Source organism: Bos indicus, chromosome 17, assembly GCF_029378745.1.
Source record: "Bos indicus isolate NIAB-ARS_2022 breed Sahiwal x Tharparkar chromosome 17, NIAB-ARS_B.indTharparkar_mat_pri_1.0, whole genome shotgun sequence".
NCBI lineage: Eukaryota > Metazoa > Chordata > Mammalia > Artiodactyla > Bovidae > Bos > Bos indicus.
The window spans coordinates 71,036,746-71,058,723 of NC_091776.1; the positions used below are offsets into that span (position 1 = coordinate 71,036,746).

General features: G+C 50.4%; 1 protein-coding gene across 6 annotated transcripts in view; it reads left to right on the top strand.

Annotated features, from left to right (window-relative positions):
* Positions 1-21,978, top strand: part of LOC109571160 (immunoglobulin lambda-1 light chain-like) — a 230,055-nt gene that overhangs the window by 175,838 nt on the left and 32,239 nt on the right. The window contains exons 1-2 of one of the 6 annotated variants that reach the window (XM_070769911.1): positions 1,234-1,376; positions 1,515-1,809. The exons of the other annotated variants lie outside the window; for them this stretch is intronic. Of the exons in view, the coding sequence (XP_070626012.1) occupies positions 1,331-1,376; positions 1,515-1,809 (341 nt within the window). The 5' untranslated portion in view covers positions 1,234-1,330. Of the gene's footprint in view, positions 1-1,233; positions 1,377-1,514; positions 1,810-21,978 lie in introns of those variants that run through there. 6 annotated transcript variants of the gene reach the window in all.

Here is a 21,978-nt window from a genome sequence, read left to right on the forward strand (position 1 = left end):
AAATTTAAGACCAACCTAGACAGCATATTAAAAAGCAGAGACATTAATTTGCCAACAAAGGTCCGTCTAGTCAAAGCTTTGGTTTTTCCAGTATTCACATATGGGTGTGAGAGCTGGACTATACAGAAAGCTGAGCGCCAAAGAATCAATGCTTTTGAACTGTGCTGTTGGAGAAGACTCTTGAGAGTCCCTTAAACTGCAAGGAGATCCAACCAGTCCATCCTAAAGGAAATCAGTCCTGAATATTCATTGGAAGGACTGATGCTGAAGCTGAAACTGCAATACTTTAGCTACCTGATGCGAAGAACTGACTCATTGAAAAAGACCCTGATACTGGGGAAGACTGAAGGCGGGAGGAGAAGGGGATGCCAGAGGATGAGATGGTTGGATGGCCTCACTGACTCTATGGACATGAGTTTGAGTAAACTCTGGGAGTTGGTGATGGACAGAGAGGCCTGACGTGCTGCAGTCCATGAGGTCGAAAAGAGTCGGACAAGTCTGAGGGACTGAACAGAACTGAAGAGAATAATTATACTCATGCTCAGGATAGCTCAGTTGGTAAAGAATCTGCCTGCAATGTAGGAGATTCGATTCCTGGGTCGGGAAGGTCCCCTGGAGAAGGGAAAGGCTACCCACTCCAGTATTCTGTCCTGGAGAATTCCATGGACTGTATAGTCTGTGGGGTCGCAAAGAGTAGGACAGGATTGAGCGACTAAACTGAACTGAAGACAGTAATTACAGTCATGCTGAGAAATCAGAGCTCTACTAGAGGCAGCACATGGGGTAGCCAGCAGGGGGCAGCAAAGCGCAGCCAGGAGCAGCAGGTCAGAGGCTGGGCTGCCCAAGGGGGGCTTCAGGGGAACCAGCCCTGCGGGTCCACAGGTGTCCAAGGAGCAGCACTTGGCAGGAAGTCAGGACTGGACAGGCCATGCCCTCAGGACACACAGAACACCCAGGGCAAGGGGCACCGTCCATGCCTCAGCCCATGGCCAGGATGCTGCCAGGCTGAGGGCACCTCTGGGACAGCCCAGGAGAGACCACAGGCCGGGGGGCTTGGGACAGTGGTCATATGGTCAGACACAGGGAAGGTGACAGTGACCTCAGTCCCTGAGGACAAGTCTGATGTGCAGACGTGAGAAGCCGAGGAGGAAGCTGGGGACAGACAGGGCTGATGGTGTGGTGACCCCGCCTCTGAGTGAGGGGCCCCCGGGGGTGAATTTGCATAAACCCAAACCCTCACTGCCTCTTCAAAGCTCTGAGAGGGAATAAAGGGGCTCGGAGAGCCCAGCGCTGCTGCGGGCTCAGAGGCAGAGCTTGGGGCGCGTTCACCATGGCCTGGACCCCTCTCCTGCTGCCCCTCCTCACTCTCTGCGCAGGTGCGGCCCCCCAGCCTCGGCCCCCAAGTGACCAGGGCTCAGGCTGGTCTTAAGCTCAGCACAGGGGCTGCTACAGGGGTGGGGGCCGCAGGGAGAAGACCCTGTTCCTCACACTCCCCTTCCTCTCCTCTCTTCTAGGTCACCTGGCTTCTTCTCAGCTGACTCAGCCGCCTGCGGTGTCCGTGTCCTTGGGACAGACGGCCAGCATCACCTGCCAGGGAGACGACTTAGAATTGCTTAGTGCCCACTGGTACCAGCAGAAGCCGGGCCAGGCCCCTGTGCTGGTCATTTATGCAGATGACAACCTGGCCTCAGGGATCCCTGACCGGTTCTCTGGCTCCAAATCAGACACCACGGCCACCCTGACCATTCGCGGGGCCCAGGCCGAGGACGAGGCCGACTATTATTGTCAGTCAGCTGATATCGGTGGTCCTCACAGTGACACAGACAGACGGGGAAGTGAGACACAAACCCTCCCGTCCTGCTCACGCTCTCCTCCAGCCCCGGGAGGACTGTGAACACCACAGGGACAAGCCTGGCCCGGTTCCCCCAGAGCTGAGCCTCCCAGGGCGGCCCCTTCTCCTGGCCCTTGGGCAGGCTCTGCACAGGGGGGTCAGGAATGGATTTAGGGCTCCCAGGACCAGGCTCCATGGTGTTTTCTTGACAGTGGTGTGAAATGTAGAACTCAGGTCTCATTTAAAGTCAGGCAAAGACATATGTCCAATGTGGTAGGTTTTTTTAATTTTATTTTTAAAAGAAAAGCTTGGCATTTTTTATTATGTGGGATTTTAGTTGAATAAAAATACATTTGAATGGTTAGCAACAAATGGGAAGGTCTCAGGAGCGCTCCTCCACCATCAGGAGCTGGAAAGAAGTGGAAGCAAAGCAAGGAATTCGTGTGATGGCCAGAGGTCAGGGGCAGGGAGCTGCAAAGACTGCCGGCTGTTTGTGACCGGCCGTCTCCGGGTGCATTTCTTAGCAGGGAGGCATTACACTCATGTCTTGGTTTGCTAACTAATTCTTACTATTGTTTAGTTGCAAGGTCATGTCTGACTCTTTGCAACCCAGGGATTGCAGCCCGCCAGGCTCCTCTGTCCATGGGATTTCGCAGGCAAGAATACTGGAGGTGGTAGCCATTTTCTTCACCATGGGATCTTCCTGAGCCAGGAATGGAACCCGAGTCGCCTCCTGTGCATGGGGTCTGCTGCCTAACAGGCAGATATTTGACGTCTGAGCCAACAGGGAGGACAGACGGTAATTATACCAACCATTGAAAGAGGAATTACACACTAATCTTTATCAAAATCTTTCAAACAGTAGAGGAGAAAGGATACTCTCTAGTTTATTCCATAAAGTTGGAATTACGCTTATCAATAAAGACATTACAAGAAAAGAAAGTGAAGCCCCAAATGCCTTATAAATATACAAGAAAAAATCTTTTAAGATATTAGCCAACTTAATCAACAAAAAATGTATCAAAAGTCCAAGTAACATTCACCCCAGGAATGCAAGTGTGGTTCAGCCTAAGACAATCAGTCATGAGTATACCACGGAAACAAATTAAAGAGAAAAGACATTAAATCTCACAAATGGTGCAGAAAAAGATTTGGCAATATCGAACATCTTTTCATGACCAAAGGAAAAAAAAGAAACAAAACACCAGAAAATTCTGTGTAGAAAGAATATATCTCAACCCAATGAAGGGCGTTTATGAAAAACCCACAGCATACATCACACTCCATGAGAAAGACTGAAAGCTTTCCCCACTGCCATTGAACTCTGTCCTGGAAATTCTAGTCACAGCGACAGAACAAGAGAAAGAAATAACGGCCGTCTAAACTGGTAGGAAGAAATCAAAGCGTCTCTATTCTCTGGGCGCATAATACAATATAGACAAATTTCTAAAGTCCACAAAAATTACTAGAGCTCACAATGAATCCAGAAATGCGTCAGGGCTCAAGATTCAGATGCAAAAATCATCTGGGTTTTGATGCACCAACAAACAATTCCATTAACAATAATACCAAGGAATTAATTTAACTTAGAAGAGAAAAGACCTGTTTACAGAGAGTTATAAAACATTTGGTGATGAAATTAAATAAGAGTAAATCATATAGAAACACCGTTCGTGTTTTGGAGACCTAATGTCATAAACGTGGCAACACAGAGACGCCTCACGGGGAACCCTGAGCCTCCTTCTCCAAACAGGCCTGCTCATCATTTCACAGGTAACCTGAGACCCTAAAGCTTGACTCTGAGGCACTTTGAGGGCATGAAGAGAGCAGTAGCTCCTCCCATGGGACCGACAGTCAAGGCCCAGGGAATGACCACCTGGACAGATGACTTCCTGGCCTCATCAGCAGTCGGTGCAGAGTGGCCACCAGGGGGCAGCAGAGAGTCGCTCAACACTGCACCTGGAGATGAGGCAACCTGGGCATCAGGTGCCCATGCAGGGGCTGGATACCCACACCTCCCACCTGAGGACAGGGGCCGGCTTTCTGTGGTGTCGCCCTCTCAGGATGCACAGACTCCACCCTCTTCGCTTGCATTGACAGCCTCTGTCCTTCCTGGAGGACAAGCTCCACCTGCCCCATCTCTCCCCAGGGGGCTGGGGCCAACAGTGTTCTCTCTTGTCCGCTCCAGGAACACAGAGCCAAGAGATTTATTTGTCTTAATTAGAAAAACTATTTGTATTCCTGCATTTCCCCAGTAACTGAAGGCAACTTTAAAAAATATATCTCCTGGACTTGCCTGGTGGTCCAGTGGCTAGACTCTGAGCTCCCAGTGCATGGGGCCTGGGTTCAATCCCTGCTCAGGAAACTACATCCCACAGGCTGCAAATGAGATCCTGCATGCCACCTGATGCAAGCAAAGAAACAAGTGTTTAGTATGCATGTATTTCACGTGAGGTGTTTCTATAATTTACAGCCAGTATTCTGTCTTACACTTAGTCATTCCTTTGAGCACATGATCGGTCGATGGCCCAGACCACACACAGGAATACTGAGGCCCAGCACCCGCCGGCTGCCCAGAACCTCATGGCCAAGGGTGGACACTTACAGGACCTCAGGGGACCTTTAAGAACGCCCCGCGCTCTTGGCAGCGGAGCAGTGTTAAGCATGGCTCTGTCACTCGGGAGCTGTGTCTGGGCTGCGTGCATCGCCTGTGGTGTGGGCCTGGTGAGGGTCACCGTCCAGGGGCCCTCGAGGGTCAGAAGAACCTTCCCTTAAAAGTTCTAGAGGTGGAGCTAGAACCAGACCCACATGTGAACTGCACCCAAAAACAGTGAAGGATGAGACACTTCAAACTCCTGGGTGAAATTAAGGTCCTTCCCCTGAACCAGGATGGAGCAGAGGAAGGACTTGGCTTCCAGGAAACCCTGACGTCTCCACCGTGACTCTGGCCACGTTCATGGCAGGGCCCAGGATCCTTTGGTGCAAAGGACTCAGGTTTCCTGGAAAATACAGTCTCCACCTCTGAGCCCTCAGTGAGAAGGGCTTCTCTCCCAGGAGTGGGGCCAGGACCCGGATTGGGGTGGAGCTGTCCCCCCAGACCCTGAGACCAGCAGGTGCAGGAGCAGCCCCGGGCTGAGGGGAGTGTGAGGGACGTTCCCCCTGCTCTCAACCGCTGTGGCCCTGGGCTGAGCCTCTCCGACCACGGCTGCAGGCAGCCCCCACCCCACCCCCCGACCCCGGCTTGGGCTGATTTGTATCCCCAGCAGCAAGGGGATAAGACAGGCCTGGGAGGAGCCCTGCCCAGCCTGGGTTTGGCGAGCAGACTCAGGGCGCCTCCACCATGGCCTGGACCCCCTCCTCCTCGGCCTCCTGGCTCACTGCACAGGTGAGCCCCAGGGTCCACCCACCCCAGCCCAGAACTCGGGGACAGGCCTGGCCCTGACTCTGAGCTCAGTGGGATCTGCCCGTGAGGGCAGGAGGCTCCTGGGGCTGCTGCAGGGTGGGCATTTGGAGGGGCTGAAATCCCCCTCTGTGCTCACTGCTAGGTCAGCCCTGAGGGCTGTGCCTGCCAGGGAAAGGGGGGTCTCCTTTACTCAGAGACTCCATCCACCAGGCACATGAGCCGGGGGTGCTGAGACTGAGGGGAGGGTGTCCCTGGGGGCCAGAGAATCTTTGGCACTTAATCTGCATCAGGCAGGGGGCTTCTGTTCCTAGGTTCTTCACGTCCAGCTACCTCTCCTTTCCTCTCCTGCAGGCGCTGTGTCCTCCTACGAGCTGACTCAGTCACCCTCAGCATCGGTGTCCCCAGGACAGACGGCCAGGATCACGTGTGGGGGGCCCAGCGTTGGAGGTGAAAATGTTGAGTGGCACCAGCAGAAACCAGGCCAGGCCCGTGCGCTGGTCACCTATGGTGACGATAACCGACCCACGGGGGTCCCTGACCAGTTCTCTGGCGCCAACTCGGGGAACATGGCCACCCTGACCATCAGCAGGGCCCGGGCCGAGGATGAGGCCGACTATTACTGTCAGCTGTGGGACAGCAGCAGTAACAATCCTCACAGTGACACAGGCAGATGGGAAGGGAGATGCAAACCTCCTGCCTGGCCCGTGCGGCCCGGCCTCCTCGGAGCAGCTGCAGGTCCCGCTGAGGCCCGGTGCCCTCTGTGCTCAGGGCCTCTGTTCATCTTGCTGAGCAGCGGCAAGTGGGCATTGGTTCCAAGTCCTGGGGGCATATCAGCACCCTTGAGCCAGAGGGTTAGGGGTTAGGGTTAGGGTTAGGCAGCCGTGTCCCGTGTCCATGCTCAGCTTCTCTCAGGACTGGTGGGAAGATTCCAGAAACAGGCAGGAAACCGTCAGTCGCTGGTGGCCGCTGAGTCAGGCAGCCATTCTGGTCAGCCTACCGGATCGTCCAGCACTGAGACCCGGGGCCTCCCTGGAGGGCAGGATGTGGGACTGCAGCCCGGCCCCCACACCGTCACCCCAAACCCTCGAAGAACCACGCTCCCCAGGACGCCTGCCCCTTTGCAACCTAACATCCGAACATTTTCATCAGAATTTCTGCAAAATATTCACACCGCTCCTTTATGTACATTCGTCAGAAGCTAAAAGTTATCATGGCTTGCTAACCACTCTCCTTAAAAATTCTTCTATAACGTTCATCTTTCCTGCTCCTTAGACGTGTTTTCATTCCACATGTCTTACTACCTTTGGTCTGCTCGTGTATTTTCTTTTTTTTTAATTTTTTTATTGGAATATATTTGCATTACAATGTTGAATTTGAATTGGTTTCTGTTGTACAACAATGTGAATTAGTTATACATGTCCTGAGGAGGGGCGGCTGCGTGGGTGCAGGAGGGCCGAGAGGAGCTACTCCACGTTCAAGGTCAGGAGGGGCGGCCGTGAGGAGATACCCCTCGTCCAAGGTAAGGAGCAGCGGCTGCGCTTTGCTGGAGCAGCCGTGAAGAGATACCCCACGTCCAAGGTAAGAGAAACCCAAGTAAGACGGTAGGTGTTGCGAGAGGGCATCAGAGGGCAGACACACTGAAACCATAATCACAGAAAACTAGTCAATCTGATCACACGGACCACAGCCTTGTCTAACTCAGTGAAACTAAGCCATGCCCATGGGGCTAACCAAGATGGGCGGGTCATGGTGAAGAGGTCTGATGGAATGTGGTCCACTGGAGAAGGGAATGGCAAACCACTTCAGTATTCTTGCCTTGAGAACCCCATGAACAGTATGAAAAGGCAAAATGATAGGATACTGAAAGAGAAACTCCCCAGGTCAGTAGGTGCCCAATATGCTACTGGAGATCAGTGGAGAAATAACTCCAGAAAGAATGAAGGGATGGAGCCAAAGCAAAAACAATACCCAGTTGTGGATGTGACTGGTGATAGAAGCAAGGTCCAATGATGTAAAGAGCAATATTGCATAGGAACCTGGAATGTTAAGTCCAAGAATCAAGGCAAATTGGAAGTGGTCAAACAAGAGATGGCAAGAGTGAATGTCGACATTCTAGGAATCAGCAAACTAAAAGGGACTGGAATGGGTGAATTTAACTCAGATGACCATTATATCTACTACTGCGGGCAGGAATCCCTCAGAAGAAATGGAGTAGCCATCATGGTCAACAAAAGAGTCCGAAATGCAGTATTTGGATGCAATCTCAAAAACGAAAGAATGATCTCTGTTCGTTCCCAAGGCAAACCATTCAATATCACAGTAATCCAAGTCTATGCCCCAACCCGTAACACTGAAGAAGCTGAAGTTGAACGGTTCTATGAAGACCTACAAGACCTTTTAGAACTAACACCCAAAAAAGATGTCCCTTGCATTACAGGGGACTGGAATGCAAAAGTAGGAAGTCAAGAAACGCCTGGAGTAACAGGCAAATTTGGCCTTGGAGTACGGAATGAAGCAGGGCAAAGGCTAATAGAGTTTTGCCAAGAGAACGCACTGGTCATAGTGAACACCCTCTTCCAACAACACAACAGAAGACTCTACACATGGACATCACCAGATGGTCAACACCGAAATCAGATTGACTATATTCTTTGCAGCCAAAGATGGAGAAGCTCTATACAGTCAGCAAAAACAAGACAAGGATCTGACTGTGGCTCAGATCATGAACTCCTTATTGCCAAATTCAGGCTTAAATGGAAGAAAGTGGGGAAAACCACTAGACCATTCATGTATGACCTAAATCAAATCCCTTATGATTATACAGTGGAAGTGAGAAATAGATTTAAGGGACTAGATCTGATAGACAGAGTGCCTGATGAACTATGGACAGAGTTCGTGACATTGTACAGGAGACAGGGATCAAGACCATCCCCATGGAAAAGAAATGCAAAAAAGCAAAATGACTGTCTGAGGAGGCCTTACAAATAGCTGTGAAAAGAAGAGAAGCAAAAAGCAAAGGAGAAAAGGAAAGATATAAGCATCTGAATGTACAGTTCCAAAAAACAGCAAGGAGAGATAAGAAAGCCTTCCTTAGAGATCAATGCAAAGAAATAGAGGAAAACAACAGAATGGGAGACTAAAGATCTCTTCAAGAAAATTAGAGATACCAAGGGGACATTTCATGCAAAGATGGGCTCGATAAAAGATAGAAATGGTATGGACCTAACAGAAGCAGAAGATATTAAGAAGAGGTGGCAAGAATACACAGAAGAACTGTACAAAAAAGAGTTTCATGACCCAGATAATCACGATGGTGTGATCACTCATCTAGAGCCAGACATCCTGGAATGTGAAGTCAAGTGGGCCTTAGGAAGCATCACTACAAACAAAGCTAGTGGAGGTGATGGAATTCCAGTGGAGCGATTTCAAATCCTGAAAGATGATGCTGTGAAAGTGCTGCACTCAATACGCCAGCAAATTGGGAAAACTCAGCAGTGGCCATAGGACTGGAAAAGGTCAGTTTTCATTCCAATCCCAAAGAAAGGCAATGCCAAAGAATGCTCAAACTACTGCACAATTGCACTCATCCCACACGCTAGCAAAGTAATGCTCAAAATTCTCCAAGCCAGGCTTTCTCCAAGCCAGGCTTCAACAATATATGAACAATGAACTTCCAGATGTTCAAGCTGGTTTTAGAAAAGGCAGAGGAACCAGAGATCAAATTGCCAACATCTGCTGGATCATCGAAAAAGCAAGAGAGTTCCAGAAAAACATCTATTTCTACTTTATTGACTATGCCAAAGCCTTTGAGTGTGTGGATCACAATAAACTGGAAAATTCTGAAAGAGATGGGAATACCAGACCACCTGACCTACCTCTTGAGAAACCTGTATGCAGGTCAGGAAGCAACACTTAGAATTGGACATGGAACAGACTGGTTCCAAATAGGAAAAGGAGTACGTCAAGGCTGTATATTGTCACCCTGCTTATTTAACTTACATGCGGGGTACATCATGAGAAACGCTGGGCTGGAAGAAGCGCAAGCTGGAATCAAGATTGCTGGGAGAAATATCAATAACCTCAGATATGCAAATGACACCACCCTTATGGCAGAAAGTGAAAGAGGAACTAAAAAGCCTCTTGATGAAAGTGAAAGAGGAGAGTGAAAAAGTTGGCTTAAAGCTCAACATTCAGAAGATCATGGCATCTGGTCCCATCACTTCATGGGAAATAGATGGGGAAACAGTGGAAACAGTGTCAGGCTTTATTTTTTTGGGCTCCAAAATCACTGCAGATGGTGACTGCAGCCATGAAATTAAAAGAAGGTTACTCCTTGAAGGAAAGTTATAGCATGCTGCTGCTAAGTCACTTCAGTCGTGTCCAACTCTGTGCGACCCCATAGACGGCAGCCCACCAGGCTCCCCTGTCCCTGGGATTCTCCAGGTAAGAACACTGGAGTGGGTTGCCATTTCCTTCTCCCATGCATGAAAGTGAAAACTGAAAGTGAAGTCACACAGTCGTGTCCAACCCTCAGCGACCCCATGGGCTGCAGCCCACCAGGCTCCTCTGTCCATAGGATTTTCCAGGCAAGAGTACTGGAGTGGGGTGCCATTGCCTTCTCCAATAAGTTATAGCATACTGAAAAGCAAAGACATTACTTTGCCAACAAAGGTCCGTCTAGTCAAGGCTATGGTTTTTCCAGTGGTCATGTATGGATGTGAGAGTTGGACTATGAAGAAAGACGAGCGCTGAAGAATTGATGCTTTTGAACTGTGGTGTTGGAGAAGACTCTTGAGAGTCCCTTGGACTGCCAAGAGATCCAACCAGTCCATCCTAAAGGAGATCAGTCTTGGGTGTTCATTGGAAGGAGTGATGCTGAAGCTGAAACGCCAATACTTTGGCCACCTCATGCGAAGAGTTTACTTATTGAAAAAGACCCTGATGCTGGGAGGGATTGGGGGCAGGAGAAGAAGGGGACGACAGAGGATGAGATGGCTGGATGGCATCACCGACTCAATGGACATGAGTGTGAGTGAAGTCTGGGAGTTGGTGATGGACAGGGAGGCCTGGCGTGCTGCGATTCATGGGGTCGCAAAGAGTCGGACACGACTGAGCAAGTGAACCGAACTGAACTGAACTGTCCTGAGGAGGGCATGGCAACTGACTCTAGTATTCTTGCCTTGAGAATCCCATGGACAGAGGAGCTTGACCCGCTACAGTCCATAGGGTCACAAAGAGCTGCACGCGACCGAAGCAACTTAGCAAAAGGCAAAGGCGATCCGTATATCCCCTCCCTCTGGAGCCTCCCTCCCACCTCTCCCCGTCCCACTCTCCTGGGCGTCACAGAGCACCACGCTGAGCTCCTGTGCTTTACAGCAGGCTCCCACCAGCTACCTGTTCATCCAAGGCGGTGCATATGCGTCAGGCCTCCTCTCCCACCCACCCCACCCTCCCCTTCCCCTCGGTGCCTCCAAACCTGCTCTGTTGACAATAGCCAAGACGTGGAGGCAGCCTCAATGCCCACAGACAGAGAACGAGTAAAGAAGACGTGATGCACGGAGCAGCTTCAGCTGCTTGCAACAACTTCTGGCAACTTCTCTTGTCATTTTCCTTCTGTTATAAATATTCTCTAACTTTCCTCACTATGGCTTCTTAGGTACACCCATCATTTAACAGTGGACATTTCATGTCCAAATACATGAGATTGTTTTTTTAAGTATCTTTGCCATCAATTGCTCATTTTGATATCAACTTCTCATTTAAGTGTTTTCTTCTCTGCAATCACCCTCTGTGTTTTTTTCAGTCTTCTGATTTTATTGAGGGTTTCAACGGTGAACTCAAAGCTCTCTCTTGATAAATGTCACATTGCAGTACAAAATGTGTGGGTTATTTCCAAATACCTTCTGATATTGACTTCTAACGTATTTCCACAGTGATTAGAGAACAGGCTCTGTGTGATTTCAGTACCTTTAACCCATTAAACTTTTGGACCTTGTTTTGTGTCCCTGGATATGTTCCATTGTCTCCTAGTTCATAGTCTATGGGAAATTGAATAGAATTTGGATTCTACTGTTGTGGGAAAATTGTATAAATCTCAATTATGTTGAATTGGTTCATAGTGCTTTTCAGGTCTGCACTATCCTTCTACTTCTCTGTATATTCATTCTATTAAGTTTTGAGAGCTCGATGTTGAAACTCCAACTAAAAGTCTTAATTTATCCACTTAAAAAAATAATTGTAACATATAGTGGAAGTAGATGTAAACTTGTTCTGTATTTTCCAAGTCTCCTCTAAGTGTGTTGCTATGCTTTCATCATTTAGAAAACGAAAAAGAAAGAGAAAAATTTAATATTTTTTTAAAGATGTGGTATATACGTACAATGTAGTGTACTCACCCACCGAAAGGAATGAGACAGGGTCATTGGTAGAGATGCGGGTCGACCTAGATCCTGTCACCCAGAGTGAAGTAAGTCAGAAAGAAAAACAAATATCATGCATTAATGCATACGTGTGGAATCTCGAAAACTAGCACAGATGAACCTATTTCCAGGGCAGGAGTAGAGATGCAGATGTAGCAGATGGACTCAGGCTCGTGTATTTTCATACCCAAGAATCTCGTTCAGTATCCTGCCATACATCTCTGTCAGAACAATGTACATTCATTTAAAAATGTTCAGTGGCACTGTGATTTTTCTCCTACCTTGAATTATTACCCTAACTATTAGTAGCAGAGTTTGACTCAAACAACATAAATGTATTGAAATCTTTTTTTTTTTTAACAATTTATTTACTTATTTTTAATTTTTGGTTGCCCTGGGTCTTTGTTGCCGGGTGGGCTTTCTCTAACCGTGACCAGCGGGGCTACTCTCCGGCTTCTCACTGTGGAATCGTGTCTTGTCGTGGAGCACAGCCCCTAGGCACTCAGGCTCAGTGGTTGTAGCATGTGGGCTTTGCTGCTCTGTGGCAGGTGGGCCCTTCCCCGACCAGGGATCAGCTCCACACTGGCAGGCAGATGCTTATCCGCTGTACCACCAGGGACGTCCTGAAATCCTTATGAATAATTATCAACTAGTGTTGATTCATGGATCCATCAATTAGTATAATTTACTTTTACCTCTAGGGGCTTCCCCTGTGGCTCAGTTGATAAAGAACCTGCCCACAATGCAGGAGACCTGGGTTTGATCCCTGGGTTGGGAAGCTCCCCTGGAGAAGGGAACAGCTACCCACTCCAGTGTTCTGGCCTGGAGGAGCCTGGTAGGCTACAGTCCACGGGGTCCCAAAGAGTCAGACACGACTGAGCGACTTCGCTTTCCTTCTTTCTTTCTTTGCCTCTAGAATGAAGTAGGTCCACAACAATGCTGTTCTGGCTTTCGTTTCTACAATAAACCTGGGGAAACTTCAGTTCCACAAACAGGAGTTTTGCAGTAGAGTGTCCCTCCCTGCTATGAACTCCTTCCTGCTTAGGTGCCAGAAATGATTCGTGCTGGATGGTCAGAAATTGTTTCTCTGAACTATCTGTCAGCTGACAGCTTCAGTTCATACTCTTCTGATTTTGCAGATCACAAAGCACTGGACAGCCTCTGACCTCAAGAGGATTCGAGAGGGGCCCCTTTGATGCACCTCCGGACCGTCTGAGAGGAAGGTTCACTGTCCCATCCACTGGGGGAAACCCCGCCAGCTGGCCCCACCCCAGAGGCAGCGTTTCAAGAAACCAGCTGCTGAGAGGCGTCACCCAGTCACTTTCTCCGTTTCAGGGGTAAACAAGAAAGCTTGAGCAGAGCTTCCTGCTTAAATCTTCACTTTAGAGGCCCCTTGTAGAAGACGTAGTTTTAAAGACTGAGGAAATTTTAAATATCTGTCATCTCAGTGCTTCCCAGGTGGCACAGTTGGTAAGGAACCCAACTGCCAGTGCAGACAAGACAAGAGACGTCGGTTCCATCCCTGGGTTGGGAAGATCCCTTGGAGGAGGAAATGGCAACCCACTCCAGTATTCTTGCCTGGAAAATCTCATGGACAGAAAAGCCTGGCGGGCTACAGTTAGCAGGGTCGCAAGGGTCGGACACGACTTGGCATGCCCGCACGAGTCAATTTCATGCATCTTCGCCAATCCGGTATCTCATGAGGAAAATGCTTGCGTCTTATCATGCGCTCTAAGTCAAGGGTCCCCAACCTCTAAGATCTAACGCCTGAAGCTGATGCACTAATAATAGAAATAAGGCTCACAATAAATGTAGTTCACTTGAACCAGCCTGAAACCACCTCCCACCCTTGTCCCTGGAGCCAAAAACGACTGCTGCTTTCAGTATATGCTTCCTCCCAAATTGAGGCTGCTGACTTGAATTGTTTAATCGATGGAAGAGTCTAATCTTGTGATCTAACTAGCAAAGCTAGTCCTCCCCGCCAAACGTCCCATTCCGACCAAGTTCTGTTAGAAGCCTTCCCACTGCGTCAGTACAAACAAACGTATTAGTGTGCATTTTGAGGAATATCATAAAATCACTGAAAATTAAACGATGTGTCTGTCTAGTGAAATCAGCATTAAAATTATGTAGATCTTCTATGTTCCTTTACCTACGTTTATAAAAGCTCTTTAAAAACAAGATAAGTCACCAGGCTACTTATCATTCTTAAATTAGCAACAGATACTGTTGGCTGCCATGGATAGTGAGAAATAAATGTCAGGGTGTTTAAGTGTTTGGCGTTTAGAAATAATGAAGTAAGAATCAAATATAAATCACCCTGGCATCATTAGCCATCGGGCGAAGCATTTCCCATGCAAGGAACAAGGATGTGAGAATGTGTCCATCTGAACCACCGTCCCGGGGTCCCAGGAGGACTCACCGAGCTGACGGTTGCCGGAGCAACAGTTAAGGGAGCAGCAGCTGCTACAAAACCACCACCTGCCAAAGTAGGGTCTCCTCTTGCCAGAGTGCGCCTCCAGGGTGTCGGTCCAAACCTTTGGAAAGGACCTGGAAATAAGTGCTACCCACCAGATATTAATATAAACCCACCTGGCCAGGAGAGGCAGGCGCTGCTGGCCCAGGAAGTGTCCCCAGACTCAGTCATCAAGGTAAATAATATTTTGGGACCTGCCTGGAAATCCAGTGGTTAGGACTCTGCGGTTCAATCCCTGGTCGGGGAACTAAGATCCCACAAGTCACAAGACATGGCCAAATTTAAAAAAGAAAAAAGAGAGAGAAATATTTAGTGCAATAGGTTTTAGAATTGAAATTAAGCTCCTGCCCACCCCCACCCCCCAATCCGGATGAATAAAGCATTGAAATAGTAAGTGAAGTCAGGCTCTGACATGCACTGATGTGACTCACCTTAAGCAACCCCCACCCTAGGACTGGTCGGGGTTCCAGGAGTTTCAGGGGTGCCAGGAAGATGGAGTCCAGCCCCTGCCCTCTCCCCCCACCACGTCCTCCACTGGAGCCGCCTACCCCACCTCCCACCCCCCCGCACCCTGCTACCCCCCACCCCTGCCCCCAGGTCTCCCCTGTCCTGTGTCTGAGCTCCACACTTTCTGAGCAGTGTCTCCCTCTACAGCTGGTTTCTGCTGCCCGCTACCGGGCCCGTCCCCTCTGTTCAGTTCAGTTCAGTCGCTCAGTCATGTCTGACTCTTTGTGACCCCATGGACTGCAGCACACCAGGCCTCCCTGTCCATCACCAACCCCCAGAACTTACTCAAACTCGTGTCCATCGAGCCAGTGATGCCATCCAACCATCTCATCCTCTGTCGACCCCTTCTCCTGTCCTCAATCTTTCCCAGCATCAGGGTCTTTTCCAATGAGTCAGTTCTTTGCATCAGTAGCCAAAGTATTGGAGTTTCAGCTTCAGCATCATTTCTTCCAATGAATATTCAGGACTCATTTCCTTTGGGATGAACTGGTTGGATCTCCTTGCAGTCCAAGGGACTCTCAAGAGTCTTCTCCAACACCACAGTTCAAAAGCATCAATTCTTCAGTGCTCAGCTCTCTTTATAGTCCAACTCTCACATCCATACGTGACCACTGGAAAAACCATAGCCTCGACTAGATGGAACTTTGTGGGCAAAGTAATGTCTCTGCTTTTGAATATGCTGTCTAGGTTGGTCATAACTTTTCTTCCAAGGAGCAAGCGTCTTTTAATTTCATGGCTGCAGTCACCATCTGCAGTGATTTTTGGAACCCAAGAAAATAAAGTCTGTCACTGTTTCCACTGTTTCCCCGTCTATTTAACGGAGGGAAATTTCCCAGAGCCCCCAGGTTCCAGGCTGGGCCCCACCCCACTCCCATGTCCCAGAGAGCCTGGTCCTCCCAGGCTCCCGGCTGGCGCTGGTAAGTCCCAGGATATAGTCTTTACATCAAGTTGCTGTGTGTCTTAGGAAAGAAACTCTCCCTCTCTGTGCCTCTGTTCCCTCATCCGCAGAAGTGACTGCCAGGTCGGGGAGTCTGTGACGTCTCCAGAAGCCGGAGGATTTTCTCCCCATTTGCTGAAAGAGAGCTCGGGGTGGGGGAAGCTTCTGCACCCCTAGGATCACCAGAGGAGCCAGGGTCTTCAGGGTTCCCGGGGACCCCTCAGTGGGGGCTCAGGAACCACAGAGCCAGACCCTGATTCCAAAAACCTGGTCACACCTCCAGATGACCCTTTGTCCCTTGGCTCCGCCTCAAATGCTCCAAGCCCCAACAGTGAAGCGCTTAAGAGAAGGATCCACCAGGCTTGAGTTTGGGGAGGAGGGAAGTGGGGAGCTGGGGGAGGGCCTGGGCCTGGGAGACAGGAATCCACCATGGCTTCAGGCAGGGTCTCTGGGGCCTGCGGGGTGGAGAGCGGGCAGGAGCAGACAGAGGTGACTGGACACGACACACCCCTCCACTCCAAGGGAGGTGGGCAGGGGCGGGGCACAGAGGAACAAGAGACCCTGAGAAGGGGTCCACCGAGCAGACTGCTGGACCCAGACATCTCTGAGCCAGCTGGAATCCAGCTCTAAGCCATGCTCAGCCCAGGCAGGGTATAGGGCAGGACTGAGTGGAGTGGCCAGAGCTGCAGCTGCATGGGCTGGGAAGGCCCTGCCCGTCCCCTGAGGGTCCCCCAGGGTCTAGCCAGACTCCAATTTCCGACCGCAGCACACACAGGAGGAAGTGGTCGGTGGTGGAGTTGGCCCAGAGGTCTGGGCAGGTGCAGGGTGGGGGAAGGGGGGCAGCTGGAGTCACCCGCTGAATTCAGGGACAGTCCCTTTTTCTCCCTGAAACCTGGGGCTGTCCCGGGGGCCACCGCAGCCTCCAGGCAGCGGGGGGACCCAGCCCCCAATATGTGAGAAGAGCAGGTCCCAGGCTGGAGAGAGCGAAGCACCATGGTGGGGAGAAGTTAGACTGGATCGGGGCCCCTAGGGGCTCCCCCGGACCTGCACGGCAGCCGTCAGGGCACCCGCACCCCATTGCTGTTCAGTGCTGGCCAGTGTCCAAGGCCAGGGATGTGTGTGTGTGTATGTGTGTGCGTGCACGTGTGCGTGCGTGCGCGTGTGCGTGCGTGCGTGTGTGCGTGTGTGTGCGTGTGTGCGTGTGTGTGCGTGTGCGTGCGTGTGTGCGTGCGTGCGTGCGTGCGTGCGTGTGTGCGTGTGTGCGTGCGTGTGCGTGTGCGTGTGTATGCGTGCGTGCGTGTGTGTGTGTGTGTGTGTGTGTGTGTGTGCGTGCGCACGCGCAGCCCAGCCTCAGCACTGGACCAGGCAGCCTGGGATTCCTCCAAAACTGCCTTGTGAGTTTGGTCAAACCGTGAGGCTCTGATCACCGCCATCCATTCGCCCCCTCCTGCCCCCCTCATCACCGTGGTTGTTGTCATTATCGAGAGCTGTGGAGGGTCTGGGAGGTCATCCCACCTGCCAGCTAAACCGTGAGGCTGCCGCAATCGCACTGATGCGGGCAGACCCGAGACGCTGTGCCGGAGACGAAGGCCAGCTTGTCACCCCGCCAGAGCGGCAGTCGGGCCACAAGCATCATCCAAGCAGTGGTTCTCTGAGCCCGACGGGGTGATGCAAAGGAGCCAGGAGACACCTGCGCGTCCAAGCTGGGGGACCCCAGGTCTGTTATGCCGGACAGTAAACACGTTCAGCTCCGGAGGGAGAGGGTTCCCCTACCTTCCAGGGTTTCTCATTCCACAAACATCCAAAGACAATCCGTACTGAAGGCGATCCGTGCCTTTGCTCCTGAGACGTGTGGAAGCACAGAGATCCACAGACACTGTCTCCCAGGATCCTATGTATGTAAAGGAACCGAAGTCCCAGGCTGTGTGTCTGGTACCACATCCCACGGAACAGGCTGGACTGATTTTCACCAAATGTAGCAGAAACGTTAAGGAGTATCAGCTTCAAAATATGAGGGCCAGACATGTCTGAGAAGTCCCTTCCAGAAAAGTCCCTTTGGGGTCCTTCCCCAGAGTTGCTGAAACAGAGAACCGGAAGGGCTGCAGAGCTGAACTTAAACAACTGGATCGCAAAGGTCCGTCTCATCAGAGCGATGGTTTTTCCAGTGGTCATGTATGGATGAGAGAGTTGGACCATAAAGAAAGCTGAGCGCCGAAGAATCGATGCTTTTGAACTGTGGTGTTGGAGAAGACTCTTGAGAGTCCCTTGGACTGCAAGGAGATCCAACCAGTCAATCCTAAAGGAAATCAATCCTGAATATTCATGGGAAGGACTGATGCTGAAGCTGAAACTCCAATACTTTGGCCACCTGATGCAAAGAACTGACTCACTGGAAAAACCCTGATGCTGGGAAAGGTTGAAGGCAGGAGGAGAAGGGGTCGACAGAGGATGAGATGGTTGGGTGGCATCACCCACCCATGGACTCAATGGACATGGGTTTGAGTAAACTCTGGGAGTTGGTGATGGACAGAGAATCCTGGCATGCTGCGGTCCATGGGGTCATAGAGAGTCAGACACAACTGAGCGACTGACAGAACTGAAGCAACTGGCAAGCCGGAGGGTAGGTGCCGGCTGCGATGAGCGGGAACGTGCAACCTGCCACGTGGAGCTCTTCCTACACCCAGAGTCCTGACGGCACTGGGACCCTAGCCCTCCACGGCCTCTCCAGGGCCACGAGACACCCTCACAGAGCAGAGAAGCGGAACAGAGCTGGTGTGCAGAACCAGGCCCCGGGGGTGGGGCGGGGCTGGTGGGCAGGCTTTAGTGAGAAGCCCTTGAGCCCTGGAACCAGAGCAGAGCAGAACAGTTGGCAGAGGCCCCCCCGGGAGAGGCCCCCCGCCAAGAGTACCGGCCCTGGGCCCTGGGGGAGAGGGCGGTGCTGGGGGCAGGGACAGAAGGCCCAGGCAGAGGATGGGCCCCGTGGGACGGGGCGCACCAAAACAGCCCCTGCCAGCAAGGGGAAGCTGGGGCACTTTCGACCCCCTCCAAGGAGGAGCCCACACCAGCGCATCTGCCCAAGGTGCCCTTGGCCCTGGGGGCACATGAGGCCCAGGCCAGGCCAGGGGGCCCATGAGGCCCCCAGGGGTCAGTGCAGTGTCCCCAGGCAGCCCTGGCCTCTCATCCTGCTGGGCCTGGCCTCTTATCCCGTGGGCGCCCACGGCCTGCTGCCCCCGACGGCGGCGCCTCAGAGCACAGCCCCCCGCATGGAAGCCCCATCAGGAAAGAGCCCGTGGAGCCTGCGGGACAGGTAAGGGCCGAGGGAGTCATGGTGCAGGGAAGTGGGGCTTCCCTTTGATGGGACCCAGGGGTGAATGACCACAGGGGCGGGGAACGAGAAGGGAAACCAGCTGGAGAGAAGGGGCCTGGGCAGACGTGGCTGCACGCACAGCGCTGACCCTGGGACCAGTGTGCCTTTGTGTTGGGTTTTATTTTTAATTTCGTATTGAAATGCTATTTATCTCGTGGAGCGTTTGGCGCCCTGAGATTTTGCACCCGTGGCTGGTGTCCCTCTTGCCTCACCCCGGCCCTCTGAGCAGGGCAGACACGGCGCAACGGGGCAGGGCGTGCCCAGGAGGCACTGATCATTTTGGGGGCAGCGGCCCCACAAGGCAGGTCTGCCTTCCTCCCCTTCTTACAGGCAGCGACAGAGGTCCAGAGAGGTGAGGCAAGCTGCCCAATGTCACACAGCACACGGGCGCAGTCCCAGGACTGTAGAAATCCCGGGACTAGACAGGCACCAGAGTGTCCTGTGTTTTAAGAAAACGGCCCAAGAGAAGAGGCAAGTCTGCAAGGCGTCCCGGGAAGGCAGCAGGGGCTTGGCTCGGTCTCCCCCAAGGAGGCCAGCTCCTCAGCGAGGTTCCTAAGTGTCTATCGGAGCCAAGCCTGAACCAAGGGGTCACGTGCAGCTATGGGACACTGACCTGGGATGGGGGAGCTCCAGGCAAAGGGAGTAGGGAGGCCAAGGAGGAGAGAGGGGTGCACAGGCCTGCAGGGAGCTTCCAGAGCTGGGGAAAACGGGGTTCAGACCACGGGGTCATGTCCACCCCTCCTTTATCCTGGGATCCGGGGCAGGTATTGAGGGATTTATGTGCGGGGCTGTCAGGGTCCAGTTCGTGCTGTGGAAAAATTGTTTCAGATCAGAGACCAGCGTGAGGTCAGGTTAGAGGATGGAGAAGAAGCTGTGAAAAGGTGATGGAGAGCGGGGGGACGGTCCTCGGTGATCAGGCACCGAGATCGCCCATGGAATCCGCAGGCGAATTTACAGTGACGTCGTCAGAGGGCTGTCGGGGAGGAACAGGCACTGTCATGAACTGGCTACAAAAATCTAAAATGTGCACCCTTTTCGGCAATATGCAGCAAGTCATAAAAGAAAACGCATTTCTTTAAAATTGCGTAATTCCGCTTTTAGGAATTCATCTGGGGGCGGGGGAACAATCAAAAAGATGTGACCAAAGGTTTACAAGCCAGGAAGTCAACTCGTTAATGATGGGAGAAAACCGGAAATAACCTGAATATCCAACAGAAAGGGTGTGATGAAGCGCAGCATGGCACATCCACCGCAAGGAATCCTAACACAAACTTCCAAAACAATATTTCTGAAGTTGGGTTTTTAAAGCATGCGTGCACTTTCAAAAGCTTGTCAGAAAACATAGAAATATGACAATAATGTGTCTCTAGCCAAATTTTTTAATTTTTGCTTTATAATTTTATAAAGTTATAATTGTATGAAATATAATGATAAAATTATAAACTATAAAAAAGTTATGAAAATGTTCACAAGAAGATATACATGTAATTTTATCTTCTACAATACTTTTTAATACCAGAATAACGTGCTTTTAAAAAAGATTGAGCACAGAAGCGTATAAAGTAAAAATTGAGAGTTTCTGCTCACCAACCACACGTCTTACCTTAAAACCCATTCTCCAGCGAGAGACAGTGTCATGTGGGTCTGTACACTTCTGGCCTTTCTCCTAGGCATGTATGTCCCTGAAAACTCACACACACGGCTAATGGTGCTGGGATTTTAGTTTTCAAAACGGACTCATACTCTGCCTATGAGCCTGCAACTATTTATTCAGTCTGTTGAGATTTTCTATATCAGCCCACATGGATCCCGCATGTTCTCTGAATGGCTCTGTATGAATTCAAAGTTTGGAAGAAGCAGCGTGTCTTTAATCATTCGCCTATTAATGGACGTTTGGGGTGTTTCCACTACAAAACGTAAATTACGAGAGATGCTACGTGGAAACCCCCACGTGCGTAGCTATGTGCCCGTACTTTGTACGCTTTGTCTCCCTGGAAAGATGCCTAAAAATGGGGTGCTGGGTCAGAGAGAACACGCTTTGAAATTTTCATAGGAGATGCCAACGGTCCTCCCAAAAGTCTGCTCCAGCTCCCGTTCCCTGCAGCCAGGGACAGTGCTTTTTCCTCTCCATTCTCGAAATGATGTGACGTTTGGATCTGTTTTTATTTTGTGCGTTTTTCCTCTCCATTCTCGCAATGATGTGACGTTTGGATCTGTTTTTATTTTCGCGTTTTTCCTCTCCATTCTCGCCAATAATGTGACATTTGGATCTTTTTTTATTTTGCGCGTCTGAAGAGCAAAAATGAGAACAAAACTGTTTGCCGTTTGCTTGATTGTTGGTGAAGTTTATTTTCCTTTCATATTTTTATTGATTGACTTTATTTCTTCTGTGAATGTACCGGTTGTAATTTTGTCTGGTTTATTTTTTGTTCGGTTGGTTGTACTTTATAGAAACTCTTCATCCATTTGGGATAGTAACCCCTCGTTAAGTATGTATGTGCTAAATATGTTTCCCTGATCTGTTTTCCAGTTTCATCTGTGGGGTCTTTCAACACTAAGGCTTTTTAATTTTTACATGTCAGATCGGTTGTTTTTCTTTATGGTGTTTGTGAGCTGTGGAAAGCATAGGAAAGACATTTCTATTTTGATTTTTTTTTTTAATTTTTTCAGGTACTTCTATTGTTTTGGTGTTTATTTTTACTTCACCTAAAATTTATTTTTGTGTCGGTAGAAATGTATCCTTACATATTTTCAAATGGGAAACCAGTCGTTCTGTATTGCTTGAATACAAACACAACTTTCATCAAATGCTGAATTACTGACGTATCACATCCTCGCTGTGGTTCTAACCATCAGTTCCCACCTCCATTCCACCATGTTTTAATGATGGTAGCTTTACAGTGTGTTTTGGTACCTGCTAGAGAACAATCCGCCGGTGTTATTCTCAATCAAAATATCTGTGTCTATTCTCCACCACTGAGATGAGATGGTTGGATGGCATCACCGACTCAGTGGATGTGAGTTTGAGTAAGCTCTGG